Source organism: Camarhynchus parvulus, chromosome 19, assembly GCF_901933205.1.
Source record: "Camarhynchus parvulus chromosome 19, STF_HiC, whole genome shotgun sequence".
In the NCBI taxonomy this organism is placed as follows: Eukaryota; Metazoa; Chordata; class Aves; order Passeriformes; family Thraupidae; genus Camarhynchus; species Camarhynchus parvulus.
In genome coordinates, this window is record NC_044589.1 from 6,988,673 (window position 1) to 7,008,141 (window position 19,469).

Sequence of the window (19,469 nt, forward strand, 5' to 3'; positions counted from 1 at the left end):
GCAGGTTGCTCCCATCCCCATTCAACCTGACTTTCAATACTGGTTTGGGGCAGGCACAGCTTCTCTGTGCAGCCTGTGCCAGGGCCTCACCACCCTCACAGGGAAACATTTCTTCCTAATACCCAATCTAACCCCACCCTCTGTTAGTCAGAAGTGCTTCTGCCTGTACACACCTCTTTGGTACACTAAAACACAACCCCTTCTCCTTGTTGCCAGAAGTGGTCAAATAACAGGTGGTAAATATCCTGCAGCTTCAGAGACCACCAACCTGATCCCCCTGCTCCCAGAACAACCAGCCTGCCTGCAGGAGCTGCTTTCTGGCAGAGAAGGAGGGCCAAAGCAAAGTGGGTTTTACCTACTGCACTTGAACCAACACATCTTTTGGGAACAGGATATTCAAGCTGATGCTCACAACAGCGAGCATTTTACAGGCGCACCTGATGGAAACTTGGCTTGAGAACTGCGCCTAGCACGAAGAGATGAGCTTTGGAAAGCAGACACAAGATGGCAAGAGGGATGCCACGTGCTGCAGCAGCCTCAGGACAGAGGCAGTCTGGGATTCACAGACCCTGTGCAGGCTGAAATGCCAGCAGACATTACCGTGACACGCAGCGTTACACAAGCGGCGTCACGCTCAGCTGAGCTTTGTGGAGGATGTTGACAGAGCAGAGAAGATTTCAGGTTAGCTCACAGAAATCACCTGAGAGCTCAAGACCTCGTCCCTCAGGGACTACAAGGCTTTAATCAAGTTACAAAAACTCCACATGCACATGGGAGTAGGTTTTGAAGTAACCTGCTGGACTGCAGAAGGAGAACCTGCAGAGAGAGCTGCAGGAAGGGGAATTCTCCCTCTCCAGAGTGACCACAGCCATGGAAGGGTCAAAGGTCAGTGCCTGGAGCCTGATTTATGTCTGATCACTGTGAAGAGATGCTTCCACACAGATTTATGATCAGGATCCCATTATTGAGTGTGTTTGATAGCTTGCAGGGCACTGGAGGAAGGGCCAAAGCTGGCTGTGGGTTAATCCTGGATCCTGCTCTGGAGCTGGTTGACAAATGGTGACATGAAAGACTCGATCTTGCTTCGAAGACTGTTTCCATGCTAAGAGACATCTCCAGCAGTGCTGTTACTGGCAGGCCTGCTGGTCTGTTTACTTCAAGAACAAACTAATCTCTGGGCTGTAGCTTAGTAGAAACTGTAGGTTTCTGTTTATGCTGTGAGCTTAACTGAAGTTTTAGCTAAATAAATAATTTATAGAGAACTGCAGATGCCATGAATGCTTTGCTCCTCCATCACACTTGAAAACGAGGGATTCAGAGCAGTTCCCTGGTATGTTCCAGCTGAGGTTTGATGTTGACACACGAAGTTTAGCTTTTATTAACAACACATTCAGATCAAAAAGTATCAGATCACGTCTATGTCCTTTTCTTTCCCTAGACACCAGCAGTGACAGTGCTGACTTGTGGCCAGTCCTTGCCCACAGGCAGTCAGAGAAATCCTGCTGGCAGAGCTCTGTGCTTCAGAAAAGGGTTTGACAGAAAATGCTGACACAGCCTCCACTGGAGTAATACCCAGCTCTTACTTTGTAGTCCACAAAAGAAGCACCACACAAAGACAACCTGCTGCCTGCATCTCCAGCTCCCACTGCCATGCACACCAAAAAAAAAAAAAAAAATAATAAAAAAAAAAAAATCACTCAGGCACTCACCTCATCATAGAATATGCAGGCATGTTTGCCAGACACATAGTTACAGTGACCATAGCTTGTAAGGCACACATCCATATCAGCTCCTGTCATGGGGGAGGACAAAACAGGCTCAGTTCATATTGGAAAAAAAAACCCCAAACTGTCAGGCAGCAGAGAACAACAGACAGAATTAAAGTTCAATTAGCAAAACAACAGGGGAGCAACTGCTTTTGTCCTGCTCCCAGGACTGCATGAATAATGCTTGGGTAAGCCACCAACAAAGTTTCAGTGGGGGAAGGGAGCCAGCAGCTCCACAAAGGTTGAAGAGCATTTCACTGCTCCTGGGTCTACCCAGAGCACCAGAAGAATCTAAGCAACGAGAAACAAAACCTGCAAGCAAACCATAACTCTCCTCTCCATCAGTCAGGCACTAAAACTCCAAGACAGCTGTTCTAGTTATGACACCAGGTGACAGAGCTGCCACCCACACAGATTCAGGCAGATGGGGGATTTCCACACTTCTTGGTAGTGCAGAATCCCACTACAAGCAGCCACAGTGAGTCTGTTTCCTTTGATACCACTTGGCAAAGACCTTAGGGAGGGTTCAGGGAGAACCACCCTGATTCTGAAAGGTCAGGGCAGGAAAAAGCTACTCACCTGTCCCAATGTAGAGGGTTCGATAGCACATATTGACTGCACCCCCCAAGCCCATCAGAGGATAGAACACCGCCCGGGCTTGCACTTCCTTTCTTTGCGCTGCAAGATAAAAAGAAATTACTTGAACAATGTTATCAGCTGGGAAAGCTGCTTGACCCCAGTGTCCCTAGCCCAGAAAGCACAGGCCCTAAGGAGGATGCAGTCAGCTTTGGCCTAAGCACCAGTTCCCAACCCTCTAGGAATGTTTGTGCATGAAAGCTTTTTGCCAGTAGAGAAAACTGCTTTCTCATAACCCACACAAGCCATGCAAATGGGGAGCATTAACACTGAGTGTGCACAATGGAGCCACGCTGAGGAACACACAAGCCTTCTACCCCTGGCTTCTTTCTTCATCTGTTCTACTCTGCGTAATCAAAGAGCTCAGTCTTTGCTCTCAAAGTGCCACTTAAAAAGAATTGGTGCTGGTGAATTCACCAACTTAACAGTGGTGATTTCATTTCTAGTGAAGCTGCAGGAAAAACACCTGGGCTGAATGGGGCTTGGCAGGGACAAACCCAGCTCCCAAGGATGATTAACTGAGTGGACTCTTTTACCCTCAGTTCAGTCCCTGTGACACACTTGACAATGGCTGGTCCAGGGCTAAGCCTCCAGAGCAGCTCCAAGTTCAAATCACACACTCACATGCCCATGTTAACTGGACAGAAAATCTTCAGTGGAACAGATACTGAACTCCACTGGGCCACACAGGCCTAGCCAGGATTTCAGCACTGTCTTTTGGAGGAAAATCCCTTATACACAGCGTTTAAGCCCCTCCTGATACCACATCTGCAGGACAGTGTTACACCAAGAGGGTGAAATCAAAGAACAGAACATGAGGATTATGAAAAGACTGCAGAGGTGCCTACATCAAGAATGGTGGCCACACCAAGTGGCATCACAATTTCCACCTCTGCCTGGTTGCCCTGCTTGAATCCTTTCAGCTGCCTTGCTCTGCAGGGCTCACTAAAGGCTTTGGATCTAACATTTCACCAGCAATGCTAAGCAGCCAGTTGGATGCATCATTCCTGCCCAAAAAGGGTGATGGGTTAAGACAGCACCAATCTGCCTTGAGAAAGGCAGACTGCTGAAGAATTCCAGAGCAGGAAGGCAGCTCATACCACAGCCTGCTGCTGCGTCCTCCAGCAGCCATCACAAGAAGACTGACAAAGCATTTAGGGAATGCTGTGATGCAGGCAAGCACAGAGCTTCAGAAAAAGATTACTGACTGACTTCCAAAGATCTTATCTGGGATATTTACCCCCAGGCCTAGCAGAGGGGGAGCAGAGAACTGCTTCCACAGCAAGGCTCTCCAGTTAGTGTTTGAAAGAAGATTAAACTGACTGGCTGCATGCAGAGGAACCCAAAGCCATGCTCACCCCGCAGCTTTAGGTGATACCAGTGGTAATAAACAAAGCCAAACTTGGGAATATGGAGATTTCCAAGAGAAACTCCAGTTGCTTTCCATTACTGGAATTAGTCACACGTAGTGGTTTCAGTTTGACAGTGACATTCTGAACAGGCAATGACAATGTCACACATATATTCTGTGCTCCACTTCCTCCTGTTCTTGTGTCTCTCCAGAAAGAGAGAGCAGGAATTTACAGATTTCTCTTGTCCATCTCGAAGGTAAAAGTGCAAAGAAAAGCCACCAAGAACCTGAGATGAACCTTCCCATCTCTTGCTAATTCTAAGATGAATAAAACACAACTTCACTACACATTTCCAGTAGAAAATCTGAAGGTACTAAAAGTATTCACATTGCTCAAATTTGTAAATAATTAAGTAGAGGATCCTGATGGAGTTTCTGGTCAGTGGATATCCAGAGCAGGGGGATGAGAAGAAAGAAAAGTGAAAGGCAGCATCAGATACCAGAAGAAGAGGGAAATCTCCTTCAAGGAATGGACAGTGGCAAATCTATGGCTCAACATAACCCAGCTATTCTAGAGCTGCTCTTACCTTCAATGTGGTTTCCCACAGGAGATTGCTGATGGGAATTGACACTGCTTGCTAGAGACTGAGCTTTGGGAGGAAAGAGCTGATGTATTCTCTGCAAGGCCAGAAACTTGATCAGCTGCTCATCCAGCATATTTATCTCAATCTCTGTTAATAAACAAAAAGCAATTAGTAAGTTATTCAGGGAAAGAGTGCAATCTGAGCTGCAGTGGATTTAGCTGTCCCACTTACAAACCTGCTGTTTGCTTCAACAGCAAAGACTTGACCAATTCTGCAATATCAAGACTCCTACCCATAGGTGAGCTATTATTTCACATCACCTCCTTGGAGAAGAGGGTGAGGATGGTGCCAGCCACAGCTGGAGAGCTCCAAGTGAGGCAGCAAGCAGAGGTTTGGGGCAACTAGGGTTGATAAAAGCTGAAAATCTGCTGTTTTGGCCCACAATCAACAGGTGGCCATTGCACCCCTTGGGACAGTATGTTGGGTCCTTCCTCTGAAGCTCTGCTACCTGCTTACAAAGTGCAGCCCTGTATCACAGAGAGCTGTAACCCCCTTAGAAGCTGCTGCAGGCTCAGCAATTTCCTCCTGAAGGCACTCTGCTAACATTTGCCATCTCTTGCCAAAGGCAACAAAAGGAAATAAAACCCAGGCCAGTCTAGGGGACTGACAGGAACAGAAATAAATTATAAAATTAACAGACCCACTGGAGTATCACCACTCAGGTGACTGCTCTGCCACAAGATCTATTGCTGCTGGACTTTATATCTGCCAGGAGCAGCTCTGGATTGCAGCTAGCACCACAACATGGCAGGGCTGCAGGTTTCTGCATGTGAATTCCACCTGGAAAGCAGCCCAGTTGTGATTCTTCCCCAGAAAAGCTTCAGGCAGAAACACTTCATTGGCCTTGCTGCCTTGGCAACACTCAGAGCAGGGAAGCATGTGACATATTTAAGGTAATGTACACCCAGCCCCTCCCTCACCTGACTACAACCCTGCTTTATCTCTGGAACTTTCCCTCAAGCAGAGATGGAATGCTTTAGGGAAGCAAACACACAGGGCTAGCAGAGATTGATGATGAATTAAATACTCACCCCCGTCCATAAATGCTTTCAGGGAACCAGTGAAGTCCAACATAGCTGCAGAGTTTGAAGTGAGTGATGAGGGTAGAGTTAAAGCGCTTCCTATGGATAAGGTGCTGGGGCTGACCTTACCATCTACAGAGAGAGTTGATGGAGAGAAGAGATGTCACTGTGACGTTCACCAGACATGCACCCAGCCCTCAGGCTGCCCTTGGCTGCCAAGCTGCTCCAAAATGACTCATTTTGCTCATAGTCATGCTTTGAAAAAGGCCTGAACTAGAGGCCAGGAGCTTTCTTCTGCTCACAGAAAGGCTTCTGTGTGTCTCCAACACAGAGCCAAACCATGGCTTCTGCCTCGTCTCCAGCTGCTGGAGGAATTCTTGACCGATACATTTAATCTCCTGCTCCCTGTGGTGACACTGGAAAGATGAGCACCAACTCCTAAGGAGCTTGAAGAATTTATTAAACCTAAGAGACATTTGCCAAGTAGCTTGTCTAGCTTTTTAACATGAATAAAAAGCACAACTGCCCTGGTTTTATTTCTACACTGTTATAAAGTCTGGGGTGCACATCATTGTCCAGAAGGAATGTGACAGTCATAAGCAGATTCTATTATTTACCAAATAAAATCCTCCTGCTTTGGAAGTGACCATGCAGCTGAAAGAGGCAGTGGCAAATGCCAGGAAACAAAACCCCTGTAATGTGTTGTCAATACCAGATCTTCTTGAGCTGGTTTGCTTATAACTACTAAAATTTATGGCAAAAAAAGTCATGAGCAATTTGCATTTTTGTACTCGGCAGCAAAATCTGCACACCACAATTTTTGTTATAAATATATAATCCATCCTGTTAGATGGAAAATTTAAATGTTTACACCTTTCCCAAGAGACACTGCAGCAAGTAATGATTTTGTAGAACACAAGCTTTGCACCAGATGCAATTATTTAACATCTTAAGTAACTGCAAAATTATGTAGGGCTTGCAGTCCTCTTCAAACCACAAGCAAGAAGTTTTCTATAACACAGCCTCATTTCCTCTACCAGAACTTCTCCCAGCCTTGCATTTCTAAGCAGGGCTTGGTCAATTCAGCAGCCTCAGAGTAACCAAGTTTATTCAGGAGGAGGCCAAGTACCCTGGGGACTGCTTCCAAAGGCGAGGCAAAGCTTACAAGTTACTCATTGAGGAATTTTAGAAAGGATTATAAAAATATGTTGCTCTGTTGCTTTACAACCACCAGACCTGAGCCACTGCACACAAGGCTGACTCTGAGCAGGTTGGAACTGCATGAGAAGTGACACACAGCTCTGTCACGTGCTTTTCAGTGACTGCTCCCACCCAACCTGCACAAAGGCTTTGCTGGTTTGTGTCTTAAGCTGGCATGGGGAGAGGGAAAATGAAGATAATGCCATATGTGAATGTCTATTCTAGCAAAATTTGAGCTGTGGGCAGTTACTCCAGCATCTGTCAACATCTTTGACTTTATGTTTCTACACTAAAAATGGTTATATGCACTCTATTGTATACCTTGCTATTATTTAGCAGGTTTTTTGGGTACAACTCAGGATGCATATCCAAGTCTGTAACTACCCTGTGTCAGACCAACAAATCCTAACCAGACTACAGGTTCCCAAGCCCACATTTCTCCAACATCAAGGCTGTGCACATGAAGACTCCAACAACATCTGCAGTAGGGGACACAACCACTGCCTGAACAGTTACTCTGGATTAGATCCCAGAGAGCTGCTCTTGTGAGGAGGACTGACTACCTTGCAATCCAAATGGCCATTTGAAACAAACCAATGGTTTTACAGCAGCGCTGGGGTTTTAAAGCAGCAGCTGTTGAAAGAGCAAGGCAGCAGCCAAGTGATATAAAGCTACTGTTGCTTTCAAGAATTCAACTGACCTACTATCCTGCTTGTCAGGACAGAGTTCCCCCCTCAAATGTAGGCAGCCAGCAAAAATACATCCCATGGCTCTTATAAAGAGACCTAAGACAGAGAAGACCTAAGAAATTTCTGCTGGCTCTCCACAGAAAGCCCAATTCCCAGTCAAACGAGGGCACACTGCTACAGCCTTGAGATTTCAAATGAGGTTTAGCCTGAGCTTTTCTCAGCCCTGGGGCCAAGGTCAGTGGCTCAGCACATACCTGAAGGTGGTGCTGGTGAACAGAATCTGTTTGTGGACCCAACAGCTGAGATGCCATCTCCTGCAGCCTGGGGAGGGGTGAGAGCTCGGGTGGCACTGAGCGGGGAGCCCCCGGCCCGCAGCTCTGCCGTCAGCGGCGGCCCGATCTGCGTCTGCACATTCTTCCTTTGCAAAGTGCTGGTGGTCTCCAGGCTGGCACAGGAGCTCGAGATGGACGTAGGCAAACTCGTGACCGGCGCAGATCCCCTTTGTGCACAGGAAACGGGTCCTGCTACGTTCTCTGTTTTGACAATGGTTCCAATGGTGTGGTTCAGAAGTCCGCAACTCGCTGGGGGCGTGAGGGGCCGAGGCCACGTTTGCCGATGAGACAAAACAGGGATTGTGTTCCCAGAGCCCGAGAGCCTCTGGGAGTCAGTCAACTGTGCTGAGGATTCGGATGAAACGCCATAGAAATGAGGCCCGTTCACTTTAATGTCGGAGGCTGTTGGCCCATTCGAAGTCCCGCAAGAAGAACCCTTCTTGGATTTATCTATACAAGAGCTGCAGTTAACATCTTCCTGTGACAAAGTTTGCTGGGATTGCGAGGAGCTCAAGGAATTCTGGGTGGTAATCCCTGAGGTGCAGGATGACATGGAATAGAGGGAAGGTGTGGGTGCCTTGTCAGCTGCCTGGTAAGGGTTGGCGAGTGAGCCATCTGCCACAATAACAGGCTTAATATCAGCCTTCTCTGTTTGTTCAGAGTCCCAAAGCGAAGTCATCTGCTTAGCAGATAAATGTTTCAATATGCTGCACTGGAGCGCAACAACACTACAGAGCCACTGGAAGGAAGAAAAAAGTGCAGGTTAGCTCTGGAGGCAGCAGTTCTCCAAACCTCTACAGTTGCTCCATCGTTCACCCAGTTGGAGGAAATCCATCTGCTGGCTGCTCAGATGCAGTGTGGAACTACACCATCTGCTCTGGAAATGCAGAGCATTTAGCATTTAGTTCCTTATCTACAATTAGGAAAAAATTTTGTCCAGAGGTATAAAAGTGCAACCAAAATTATGTACTGTTTATCTCCATGCTGGAGGTACGACAGAGAGGGACTGAGATTAAAGGAGGGAGGAAGGCAGGCAACATTTCCTCACTTCAAAACTCCTCCTTCTCTTCACTTGTTAAATGCTGCAACTCTTCAGCCTCAGGTTACAAACTTACCTTTCACTAATTTGGGCTTCTAGCCAAACACAACCCTCCAACTTACTCTATAGCATGTTGGAAAGAAATGCTGCTCTACCTCAGGTATAGGGAGTAGAAAGCTGGGGTGGAGAGCACTCTCCTTTTACACAAAGTGGAGGAAGACCAAAAGATTTATTCTAAGTTTAAGCTCCATGGTGGATGTGCACCTGTCACATAAAAGAAGCTTGTCTGTGCTAAAAAAGAAGGACTTGATTTCTCCATTGACAGCAACTTAACCTGCTCTTACACTGTGGAATCTGGCCAGAAGTTTCATACAAGATTTAAACACTCATTTGACCTTGATTTACATGCCCAATTCCATCTGCAATAAAAAGCGACCCAGAAATGGGACGTTAACTTATAAATAAACGTGTCAGAGAGCAGCCTTACATAATCAAAGTGCAAAGTATTTCCCCTCAGCCACGAAATAAAGATGACGTCTAGACAGAAGGCCCTCGACTCCACTCTTAAGGCCAGAGGACTATTGCACCACTTCCCTGAAGTGTCAAATGAGGAATTTTACATCTCACCTGGAAAGTCAAAGTGAAGTTTTAATGCACAAAGGTGTCAGAGTCAAGACAAGCTATCACTTTCACACAGGAGCCTGAGATTGGTTTCCTAGACAACTGCTCCATCACGACTGAAGTGGAAGGGGATCTTTGTACCAAAGCAACTACACACACACAGAGTCCAAGCATTTGACTTAATTTACCTCCTGTTGTTCTGTCTGGCTGGCTAAGTGCTCAGTGTTCAAAAGGTGCTTCTGCAAGGGTTCCTCAGGGATCCCGTTACAGATCAGCTCGCCATCTCTAATTGCTGCAGGCGCGAGTAACGGGGGTGGAAGCCGGTACTGGGACTTTATAGCATCAGGAACCTACATTGTGGAGAAAGAAGATCACACATGAGAACAATTACTCAAGAATGACTAGTTAAACGAAGTGCTTGATCAGCACTAAACTTTGCATTTGCTGCTTTTTCACCCAAAGGAACCCTGCAGATACATCAGAAGTATCAAGGACTGAGTACTTTAAATTGATGCAGCCATGCTGAAATTAATAGGTTTAATTCCCTTAGGCCAGGCATGACTTTGGTACAACATGGTGGCTACAGCATAAGAGAAATCATGAAAAAACAGCCAAGGGAACTCTGTATGGCAGTTTTCAGGCATCCTGGCAACAAACACAGCCCCAAATCTGACTGTAGAGCCACCTTCAGGAAGTTTTGTGTCGTACCTTCTATGCTTGTGCTAGATTTGAGTGCTTACTTGTAATAATTGAGTCTTATAGTTGAAGAAAAGAGATCTTAGATCCTACAGGTAGTGAGTGCTGACTCCCAGATCTCTCACCAACACAATCATTCAGACTGTCTTCTTCCTCCTGCCCCAAGGAGTATGCTGCTTTCCCTTCCAAACTAAAACACATACACAGGGGTTTTCACCCACCACTACTTGTTACACATACCTTCAGACCTTTCCTCTTCACTGACTGAAGAACTCTGCGATTCGGAGGGTGTTTCTTATGGATTCGGTTTAAGAAATCCACTTTGACAACGTGCTGAGATATGGTGTCCTGGAACCGGTCAAACACTCGGCACCGATTACTCAGGGTCAAGTTCTTCTGGTTCAGCTGGGTGATCAGATAATGCCACAGGAGTTAGGGATCTGCAGGTCACTCTAAGGCACCCTAAGACTTTCATAATGCCTTGTAGCACTGGCAGTACAGCATCAGCTCAGCTTTAGACTATTTGTTTCCTGCAGCACTAACCATTTCTGTTAAAGGGCACATTGCTGGAGATGAATACAAAAGCATTTAGAGGCCAAATAAGCAGTATCAATGCTCTCAGAAGCAGTTTGTCTGGGAAAAAGCTCTTTGTTTCAGCCCCCTGTTTCCTGAGTATTTAAGTCTCAAGTACACTGCTTTTCCAAAAATGAAAACTCCCTCTTGGAATGAAACTTTTTTGGGTTAAGCATGCAAAGAATTACTTCCCCTATTTGTAGCACTGTGCTGCTTTGTATCCCAGTTCTGGAAGCTCATCTAGATCTTAAAGAGTCCAGTCAAAAACTAGACAAGCTGTCAGTGAGCCACAATCTGAGCTGTCAGCTTCAGTTACAGGAAGGAGTTCCCCCATCTTTATATCTTATTGCAGAGAGCAGCATCATATTCCTTTGGAGACCGCGTTGCTTGCAGCAGGAGCTTTACAAGCGTTACAGGGAGCAATAAGAGCTCAGAAGCTGTTTTACATTTGTTGTGCTTTGTCCTTTAATGGACCTGCCAGGTTCCACTCCAGCATCCGGTTACCATACTGCAATCATAGTCCTGCTTACCACCACGTGTTCTATGTGATTTGGGCACATCCATCTACCCAGAGGCATGGCAGTAAGCGGTGGCTCCAGACAATCCATGTGGAACAGGAGTGGGCAATAATCACACTGGATTAGAGGTGCCACTCTGCAACTCCTGAGAAGAGAGAGCCAAGTCTTATTCTCTGTACAGAGTATAAATAGAACATTCAGACAAGCTTGGCTGACCACTTCAGTTTATCCTCTACACTGCTGTTTGCACCAAAAAGTAGGATTTCTGATTTGTAACTTGATCTGTATAGACCTTCTTTAAGACCCACTCGAGGCAAAAGCCTTTATTTGAAGCAAAATTCAGAGATCAAAAGGAAATCTCAGATTTAGGTAACTACAAGTTTCCTTAAGAGGAATCATGTGTGATGCTGGGACATGTACATCAACAAGATGTTCTCAGAACTAGTCTCATACTCCAGAAAAACAACTACATCTGAATCCCCAGGCTTTAAAAAAGCCTTTGCTCTATGACAAAGTCATCAGTTGTTCTCCACAAAAGCCCACCTGAATCCCCATTCCACTTCGAGAAATTCCCCCTGACTGGGTTTCTGAAATAAAGGTTTCACTTTCACTGACATTTTGAATTGGGATTGATCTATGCATTTTTTTATGCAGCTTTACAAAACCCATCAGTATTTTGTACTGGTTTTCAGATTTACAATTTCAGCACAATATTCCTATTTGCCCTGGGCTTATAAATCTCTCAGTAGATTTCTATTTCCTAAAGGTCACCTCCTCACACACTTCCTTCACAAACCATAAACAAACATCGCCATTTACCAAACCACCATCACTTTAGAATACTTCTTTGCAGAAAAACACTGAAGACAAGATGGCTCAATCTTGTCAATCTTCAGGCTACATTTCAGAACCCTTTACAGCTGGACCTACACTTGCTGTGGTGAACATTTGTTATTTAGCAAAGATTAATATTCTCCCATTTGTTTAGAGGATTGTAAGTAAATAATGAAGGAGAATGGAAAAGGAAACAGGTAATCTACTTTTTTAAGCAAAAACTTTGCTCCTGTGAAGGATGCAGCTATACTGAACAGCTTCCCTGGAAGAACAAGTACCTGTTGCATGTGAAGCAGACCTTCACTGGCAAGGGAACCAAACCATTGTGGTCTAACTCGTGTTGTGCTTTCTTGACATTCTTTCCTGTGGTTTCTTCCTTTCTCCTCCTCTTACTAGTACCTGAAAAGGAAATTTTAAAAAGCTTTGTGTTATCCACATAGCAGAGGTTTGTCTTCTGGTAGATACATATAATCATCTCAGAAAAGTCAAAGACTGCTGCTTAAGGAACCTCGTTCAACCACTAAATCTAGCCTTAAGTGACAGAGGCTGTCTTTAAAGACAGATATATTTCATACTTAGTGATTTCAGGGATACCCTATACATTTAGTCACTACTTTGTTACTATATTATTGCATCATAAATCAAAAATCAAGTATTTTGACAACTGATTCTTTTTCATATTGATGATCTAGTCCAAGGTGAGATCAACAAGCATCTATCACAAGTTCTGATGGACATAGTGTGTAGTTCCAGTCCCCACAGATTTGAAAGGCTCCTAGGTAGCTGGAGGAGAGCCAGAGGTACCTCTGCTTTCACCAGCGAGCACCACTGGAGCCACAACTGTCACAGAGTCAGAGGGCAAAGAGGAAAGATGGCAGCAGGATGCAACTGCAGACATCTTCTCTAACAGCAGACAAGGCCCTGCTCACCTGGAAGTGCTGTGGTGCAGGTCAGTTCATTCGGCAGCTGGAACTGCGTTGGGTTCCTTTCCATGGCAGCAGCAATAAGAAGCTCAAAGGGTCGCTTCAGCTGGGGCTGCCCACAGTCCATTTCTGCAATGGCAGAGTCATCATCCACGTCAATTATGTCCTCATCCACATCATTCTGTTCAGAGTTGGGGGTCTCGGTGCTGGCATTGGATGTGGGAGTGCCAGGCCGGCTCGCTCTCCTTTCCAAGATCCTGGCATGCGCATTAGCCCTGATGCTGCTGCTAGACCTGTCCAACAGGTCTGCGTCACTGGTGGGGGAGGTGGTCCTTTTCCCAGATTTGTCCACCAATCCATTTACCTGCCCCAGCTCTTTCTTCTGTTCTCGCTTCTGCACGACATGAATAGGCAGGCTTATCATGGAGGCCACAAACAAAGCACATCAACCTTGACAAAAATGCGACTGAAGACAAACAGCATCTGAAAACGCTTGAGCCACGCGCTACAACTTCCCCCTTGCAGTCATCAGAGCCTCGATCAAGAACAGTCTGATGGCAGCTAAGGTACAGGTGACACAACAGCTGAAGAGAACCAAGCATGGGGAAGAACATTACCATGTGTCTCTCCTTTCAGGGTAGCTATACTTGAGTCCAGATCAGGACATTTCACAGCATCTAGTCCTAAACATTTCACAAATCACACAACTGTTTACTTTGCTACCAACACTGAGAAAGTCCACAGCAAACTGTTCACTGTTGATGCACTTTACTAACCCTGGCACTGCATACAAGCCCATCAGGGGTTGAGAAGGTCAGCTGGAGAACACAAGCACAACATAAAAACAACACTCTGCTATCTCCTGATGACAGCAATCTTGAACAAGGTGCAGCAGAGGAAAACTATAGATTGCCATCACCACAAGATCCATTTTGCAACAGGAGGAGATGTTGCATGGCCTGGGATGGACAACTGTGCACTGTTCCAGCATCAGCCATATGGATGAACCAATCTACTCCATCACTAACATGGTCTGCAAAGGGAGCAAAGTGTTTTCAGGCAATTTTTAATACAGAAAAGTTGGGGATTTTCTCCTTTTCTCTCTCTTTTTACTTTTTTATTTGTTTTTCGATTTGTGACCTTCATTTCTATTGTTGGCAGATGGCTGAGCAGTACCCTGGAAACATAACAAGGCAATCACTTCAGGAACAAAAGGCTGAGCACACAGTTTTCTTCCAATCTGTTTTGGGTGTCACTTCAAGGGAACAGTTGCTAGATAGCTTGGTGCAGTTTCTAAACCCTCTGCTACGCAGCCCTATGTGGTCACAGCAATAAGATGTTTACATTGTGCAAGACAGCTTCCTGGAGAAAGAGCATCAAGGCAAAAAAAAAAAAAAAAAGACAAGCTACAATATTGCCCAATCATCTCCTTCCCATCCTGTTCAACAGCCCAGGAAATCATAACTCACTGTGATTTCACCCTCTGCTGATGTACAACTGCTGTGAAGTCACTCTTCTAAAAAACACATATTAAGTATAATCAGAGCCCTGATGGCAAAGTTGTATTAATGTGACTCCCATTCTGCCTGTAGACAGCTCACCTCCTCAAGCACAGGAGCATTCCCATTTCCTCTGTGCCTCAGCTCTCCCTCCTTTCCAGAAATGGGGGGGAAGGAAAACAGTTTAAAAGGCACAGATTGACAAGAAGGTATCAGACATTTCAGTTTTACCTCCTAGTAGTGAAGTTAAAATATCCTAAGGGTCTCACCAAGACCCCTTAGGTTTCTTTAAGCCCTTTCCCAACAAAACCCTTTGTAAACATGAGCACAAAGAAGCAGCTCTGGTTGTCTAAGTACACACGAAGGGAGAGGCAGGTATAAACCACAGGATTCAGGTTTCAGAGGGCCAGTTGGAAGGGCAGGGACTGTGTCTGTTCTGAGGCTTTACCTTGCGGCGCACGGTGCAGCGGTGGCACATCCACTCCCCCGGGGGCAGCATCTCCTCGCTGAGCGGAGGGTTGCTACAAGAGAAACACAAAGCAAAGCTTTACTGTTGTTTACTGTCATTTCTGGAACTCTTCTCACGTACACAGCCAGAGTCAGGGCAGCTCTGCAGTTCCACTCCCAGGCACTTCCTTTAATTTATGGTGAAGCTCCCTGGATTCGCTCTCCCATACATCCACTTAGCCAGACACCTCCAAGAAGCCAGTCTTCCATGACACCCATCTCAGCTCCACGGTTTCAGAGCACTCTCAGACTTGAACAGCAAAGATAAATGGAAGATTCACTGGTGTGCTTCACATATACCTCCCCCCACACCTCCTTAAATAACTTGATTACTCCATGTGAGACTACACAGATTCCTGTGCAGCAAGCACAGTCATACATCCTTGGATTTGCAGTAAGTCCAACTGAACGAGCTGCCATGAGGTCTACCCACCATCTCTCCATCCCTGGGCACGCTTACTTAATGGTAGAAACCACCTTCTATCTTAAGACAACCCAAATACTCTTAGAAGTGTCACCATTTCCAGCTTGCCTTGGCTACGAAGCACAGGATACATCCTACTCACATGGATCTGCACTTACTATAAAAGCTGTATCACAGTGAAATGACATTCTCATTTTGATGCTAGAAATAAACCAAAGCAAATTAGACTAAGGAGTAAGGAGGACTATTTTGAGAAACACTTTTCCTCAGTAAAAGGCAGAGCAGCATATGTTAGATGATACACTTTCCTTACAGATCCTACTACTAACTCAAGTACTTTCCAACACCGCTTTATCATTAAGATTTGTTATTTGAGCAAACTGCTGACTGTAGCAGGGAAAATGTACCTGCTGGCAAAACCCAGCCATTTACCATGCAGTGTGGCTTAAGATAATACTTTTAAAAGTTCTCCTGACTTTTGCTAGAGGCAGCTCTTAGCAAGTCTGCTCTCTTGTGCTGAACACATAGAGGCACTACCACAGGATCTGGAAGCTCCATTTCCCACTGACTGGGAAACAGATTTCAAGGATCCACTGGGACTGACTGGGTTACAAGGGGATCAAGAAGTACAGTAGCTTATAATACTGGCCCAAGAAAGCCACACAAGCATGGGAAGCTAGATGTTGGCTCATGGCAGGAGTCTCTATACTGTTTATTGCATCTACAAACACCCAACCAAATCCAAGTTAAGCTTTCCAGTCTCCAGCCCTGACAAGCCAGGGAGGATAAGATAGATGCATACTTGCTGGCTGGGAAGAGCTGTGCTTTGCAGCAAAGGGAGAGGCTGTCTTCCTCGAGAATCTTGCTCCTAGCACAGGGAAATGGCACAGGATCCCAGCCCAGGCTCCCAAGCCTGGACTGTGAAAACAAACACACTTCCTTTGTTTAAACAGAGTCCCGGCGAGCCTTGCCCCGAGCTCGCCCTGTGCCAGCAGTGCCTCTGCAGGTACTGCAGCCACCCGGGGTCACACTCCCTCTTGCAACACTGCGCCTGGAAGACTGAAGGAAGAGCACAGCAAGAACCAAGCTGGTAATAACCTCAGCATTTCTGGTGTCAGGCTCTGGGGAATTCAGTAGAGCCAACACATCTGGCAGCCATTTTGAGGAGGAGTGCAGGGTTTCAGAGGCCTCCGTGTTCCAGGCGCTCCAGAAACGCAGCACTCTGCATATATGCACTGACATACCTGCAGCTTATGTTTCTCATTTCCTGGAGGGCTTGGATGAACAAGAGATCAGGCTCTAGATGAGAGCACCAAAGCCTCCACTACTGGCTGCTTCACCTCAAATGCTTGGATGAAGCAGTAGCTCCCTGCCCCAAACTAATCTTTTGCCTAACAGAAGCAGGGAAGGGGAGGTGGAAGGAGGAGAGTAACAAATGATCCCCGTGTGCCTGCTGCAGCATAAATCCAGCTGAATCCTAAGGTGCATCCTGCATCAGCTCAGGTTTTACTCTTGCTAGAAAACGAGCTCTTAGATCTGCCTCTACAGCAAGTAAGGATTCATGTGGCCCATTCCCCTCTCCCCTCCCAACACCCCAGGGCAAAAAAACCACAGACTTTGATTTGTTCCTAGTGAAATTTCACCCTCTGAAGCTCCCGACGAGCGTGCCTGAACTGCTGGGAACACGTCTGCCCCATTCCGCCGTGCCGCCGTGCCAGGGATCCACGCGCTGCCAGATGCCTCCGGTTATTTGTTTTAACTGTTACCTCAATCTTACGCATTTTACAATGAAACAATTAATACCACCGCGAACCTCGAGAGATGCCTGGAAGAGTCAGAACAGGTTTCTTCTGCAAGTGTGTATGTTATTGTCCCATTTGCTGGGTTTGAACCATGAAATCCTACATACTCTGTACTATTAAAGAAGCATTTTAATGAATGCTGCTACCCAAAGGCCTGTGGAAGGAGGGGGAAAGATTCGTTTCAGAGCAGCAGAAAGGTTTTAGTGCTCAGATAAACCTCCTGAGGTTTTCTGCTCACTGGCAGGGCCTAGCTGCGATAGCAAGTGTATTAAAAGACTGATTCTGCCTCTCCTGGTTAATGAACTGTTCATCAAGGCAGCTCACCATGCTAACAAAGACTGATGAAGGCTGCTCCTGCACTGCTGGCCTCGCAGCAAGCAGAGAGCACTGCCTGGGTCTCAGCAGAAAGCCAGGGAAGCGCTAAAGAATGCTGTTTTAATTGACTAGGTATGACCACATTCTTCAACCTTTTACTGTAAGCATAAAAGAAACGGATTTTTAAATCTGAGCAAGATACTTGATCTTCATAAGCAAGGTAAGAATTAGCACTTTGGCAGGAGCACCAGAGCCTTTTTCTCCCTATCTTTCATGGGTTCATTAGCATGCACAGCTCCAGCCGCCAGTGTTTGCTGCCAACAGGACCTGGAATTGTACAGCTCCCACTTTATCTTCGGTTACAACACATCTCCTTTCAACTACACACCAGTCAGTTGCACTTTTCAGTACATTTTCACTAACCCTTCATTTCAGAAAGTTTCCCCTTCTGTCATCACAGACAAGAGTGGTGGCCTCTGCTGTTTACCTGGGGGGGTTTGGTGTGACCCAAATCAAACCTGCTCAGCAGAATGTGTTTCTGCATTTAAAACAAACACAGCTCTGAAAAACACAGGCTGACTTAAAAACACCTGGAAGACTAACTCATACAAAGCCTCTGAAAATTAAAAGAGATGTTTATCACTGCTTAGTCAAAAAGCACTACACTGCCTATGAAGTCACTTGCCATATAATATCTGTCTCATGGCTTTTTCTCAGAAAGTTAACTATCTCCTGAAATTCCTATCAGATGCATTGTCAAGCATTGCTCTGCCATGGTCAGAATGCAATGCTCTATCCTTTAAATTAAACTTAAATGGCTATGACAAAATAAAAAAATCTTCAAGAGCATATTAGGAGTTTTTATCAAGCAAACAATAGCATGAAGGCACTTAGCTTTTCAATTTCACACTCTGGGGCTCTCATACATCAGAAGCCTGTTGTCAAGTCTAAATCCTGTAATTACTCCTCACTTTGCTGACCTCAATAAATAGGTAAACAAGTGCTCCAAGGAATGGCACCTTCTCCAATACAAACTGGGCCGTAGCTCTCAAAGGAACCAGTTATAAGCAGACCTGAGGTTATTTACACACTGCATTCCTGGCGATCTTGCGTCAAAGGCACGTTGACACTACTTTTGGACCCACCAGGATACAGCCAGCTACCAGCTGGGATAATGGTGGCAGGAAAACAAACCAGTGCCTGGTGAAGGTTTCTTCAATAACTTCTCTTTCATGTCAGTTGTTTTCAACAATTGGACTTAAATATTTTTTTTCCTGTGCGGAGGAAAAACAGTAACACCATGAAAAAATGTAGGCAAACACATTTTTTCCTTCTCAGGAAACTTGATTAACTGACCAAGACTCAGTGACAGGATGATAATGAAGGATGCTAGATATGTTTGCCAGATAAGGGAAGAAGGCTTTCAAGTCTTCTATGGGACTCCTATTTATCCCTATGATGGATAGAGCTACAGCTGTTCTACCAGCTTCATAAAGAACAAGGCTCCCTGGCTTCCTACAGCAGGGCCTCAATGGCAGCTAAAACAAACCAGGAAACCAACCTCACTGTCAGGGCTTTACAAGAGCCCCATTGAGAAACGGGGAAAGTTGCATCATTTACAAATTCAGCTTTTTGGAACATTTTTACTGTGCCCAAGTTACATACTTCTGCTCACAGCTGCTCCCAAACCCGGCTGGAGGAGGACACCTGGAACCCTGAGCCTCTACCTTAGACAGAATAAAACCACACCAAACAAGCCAACAGCTGCAGCCTGCAGCACGTTCCTCCCCACCGCAACTCCCTTCCCTTCCTCTTTTACTCTTGCATCAACACAAAGCTTCTGAAGACAGAAGTCAGATTTCAATTACCTCAGAGGTGGTTATTAGGAAAACTATCAGCTCCCTCCTCTCCTCCACTGTTGTTCCTCAAACTATTCAGTGAAGTCTCCAAGTTCTGCTCATTAACATGGATAAATTGTGACACTCAGCTGTACAATAATCTTCCTGAAAAAGCCAAAGATTCTCAAGCACCAATGCAGAGACCACCAAACTTCAGATAAGCTCAGCATAATTTTTGTT

The 19,469-nt window shown here is 45.7% G+C and overlaps 1 protein-coding gene across 1 annotated transcript in view; it reads right to left on the bottom strand.

The window, feature by feature from the left end:
- PHF12 (PHD finger protein 12) overlaps positions 1 to 19,469 on the bottom strand; it is a 31,816-nt gene that overhangs the window by 2,040 nt on the left and 10,307 nt on the right. Inside the window, exons 3-13 of the mRNA XM_030962558.1 lie at positions 14,792 to 14,864; positions 12,851 to 13,238; positions 12,200 to 12,320; positions 11,100 to 11,232; positions 10,237 to 10,401; positions 9,489 to 9,650; positions 7,563 to 8,379; positions 5,429 to 5,551; positions 4,341 to 4,484; positions 2,346 to 2,444; positions 1,710 to 1,792 (exon numbers count right to left, since the gene is read on the bottom strand). Coding sequence (XP_030818418.1) covers positions 1,710 to 1,792; positions 2,346 to 2,444; positions 4,341 to 4,484; positions 5,429 to 5,551; positions 7,563 to 8,379; positions 9,489 to 9,650; positions 10,237 to 10,401; positions 11,100 to 11,232; positions 12,200 to 12,320; positions 12,851 to 13,238; positions 14,792 to 14,864 — 2,308 coding nt within the window. The remainder of the gene's footprint in view (positions 1 to 1,709; positions 1,793 to 2,345; positions 2,445 to 4,340; positions 4,485 to 5,428; positions 5,552 to 7,562; positions 8,380 to 9,488; positions 9,651 to 10,236; positions 10,402 to 11,099; positions 11,233 to 12,199; positions 12,321 to 12,850; positions 13,239 to 14,791; positions 14,865 to 19,469) is intronic.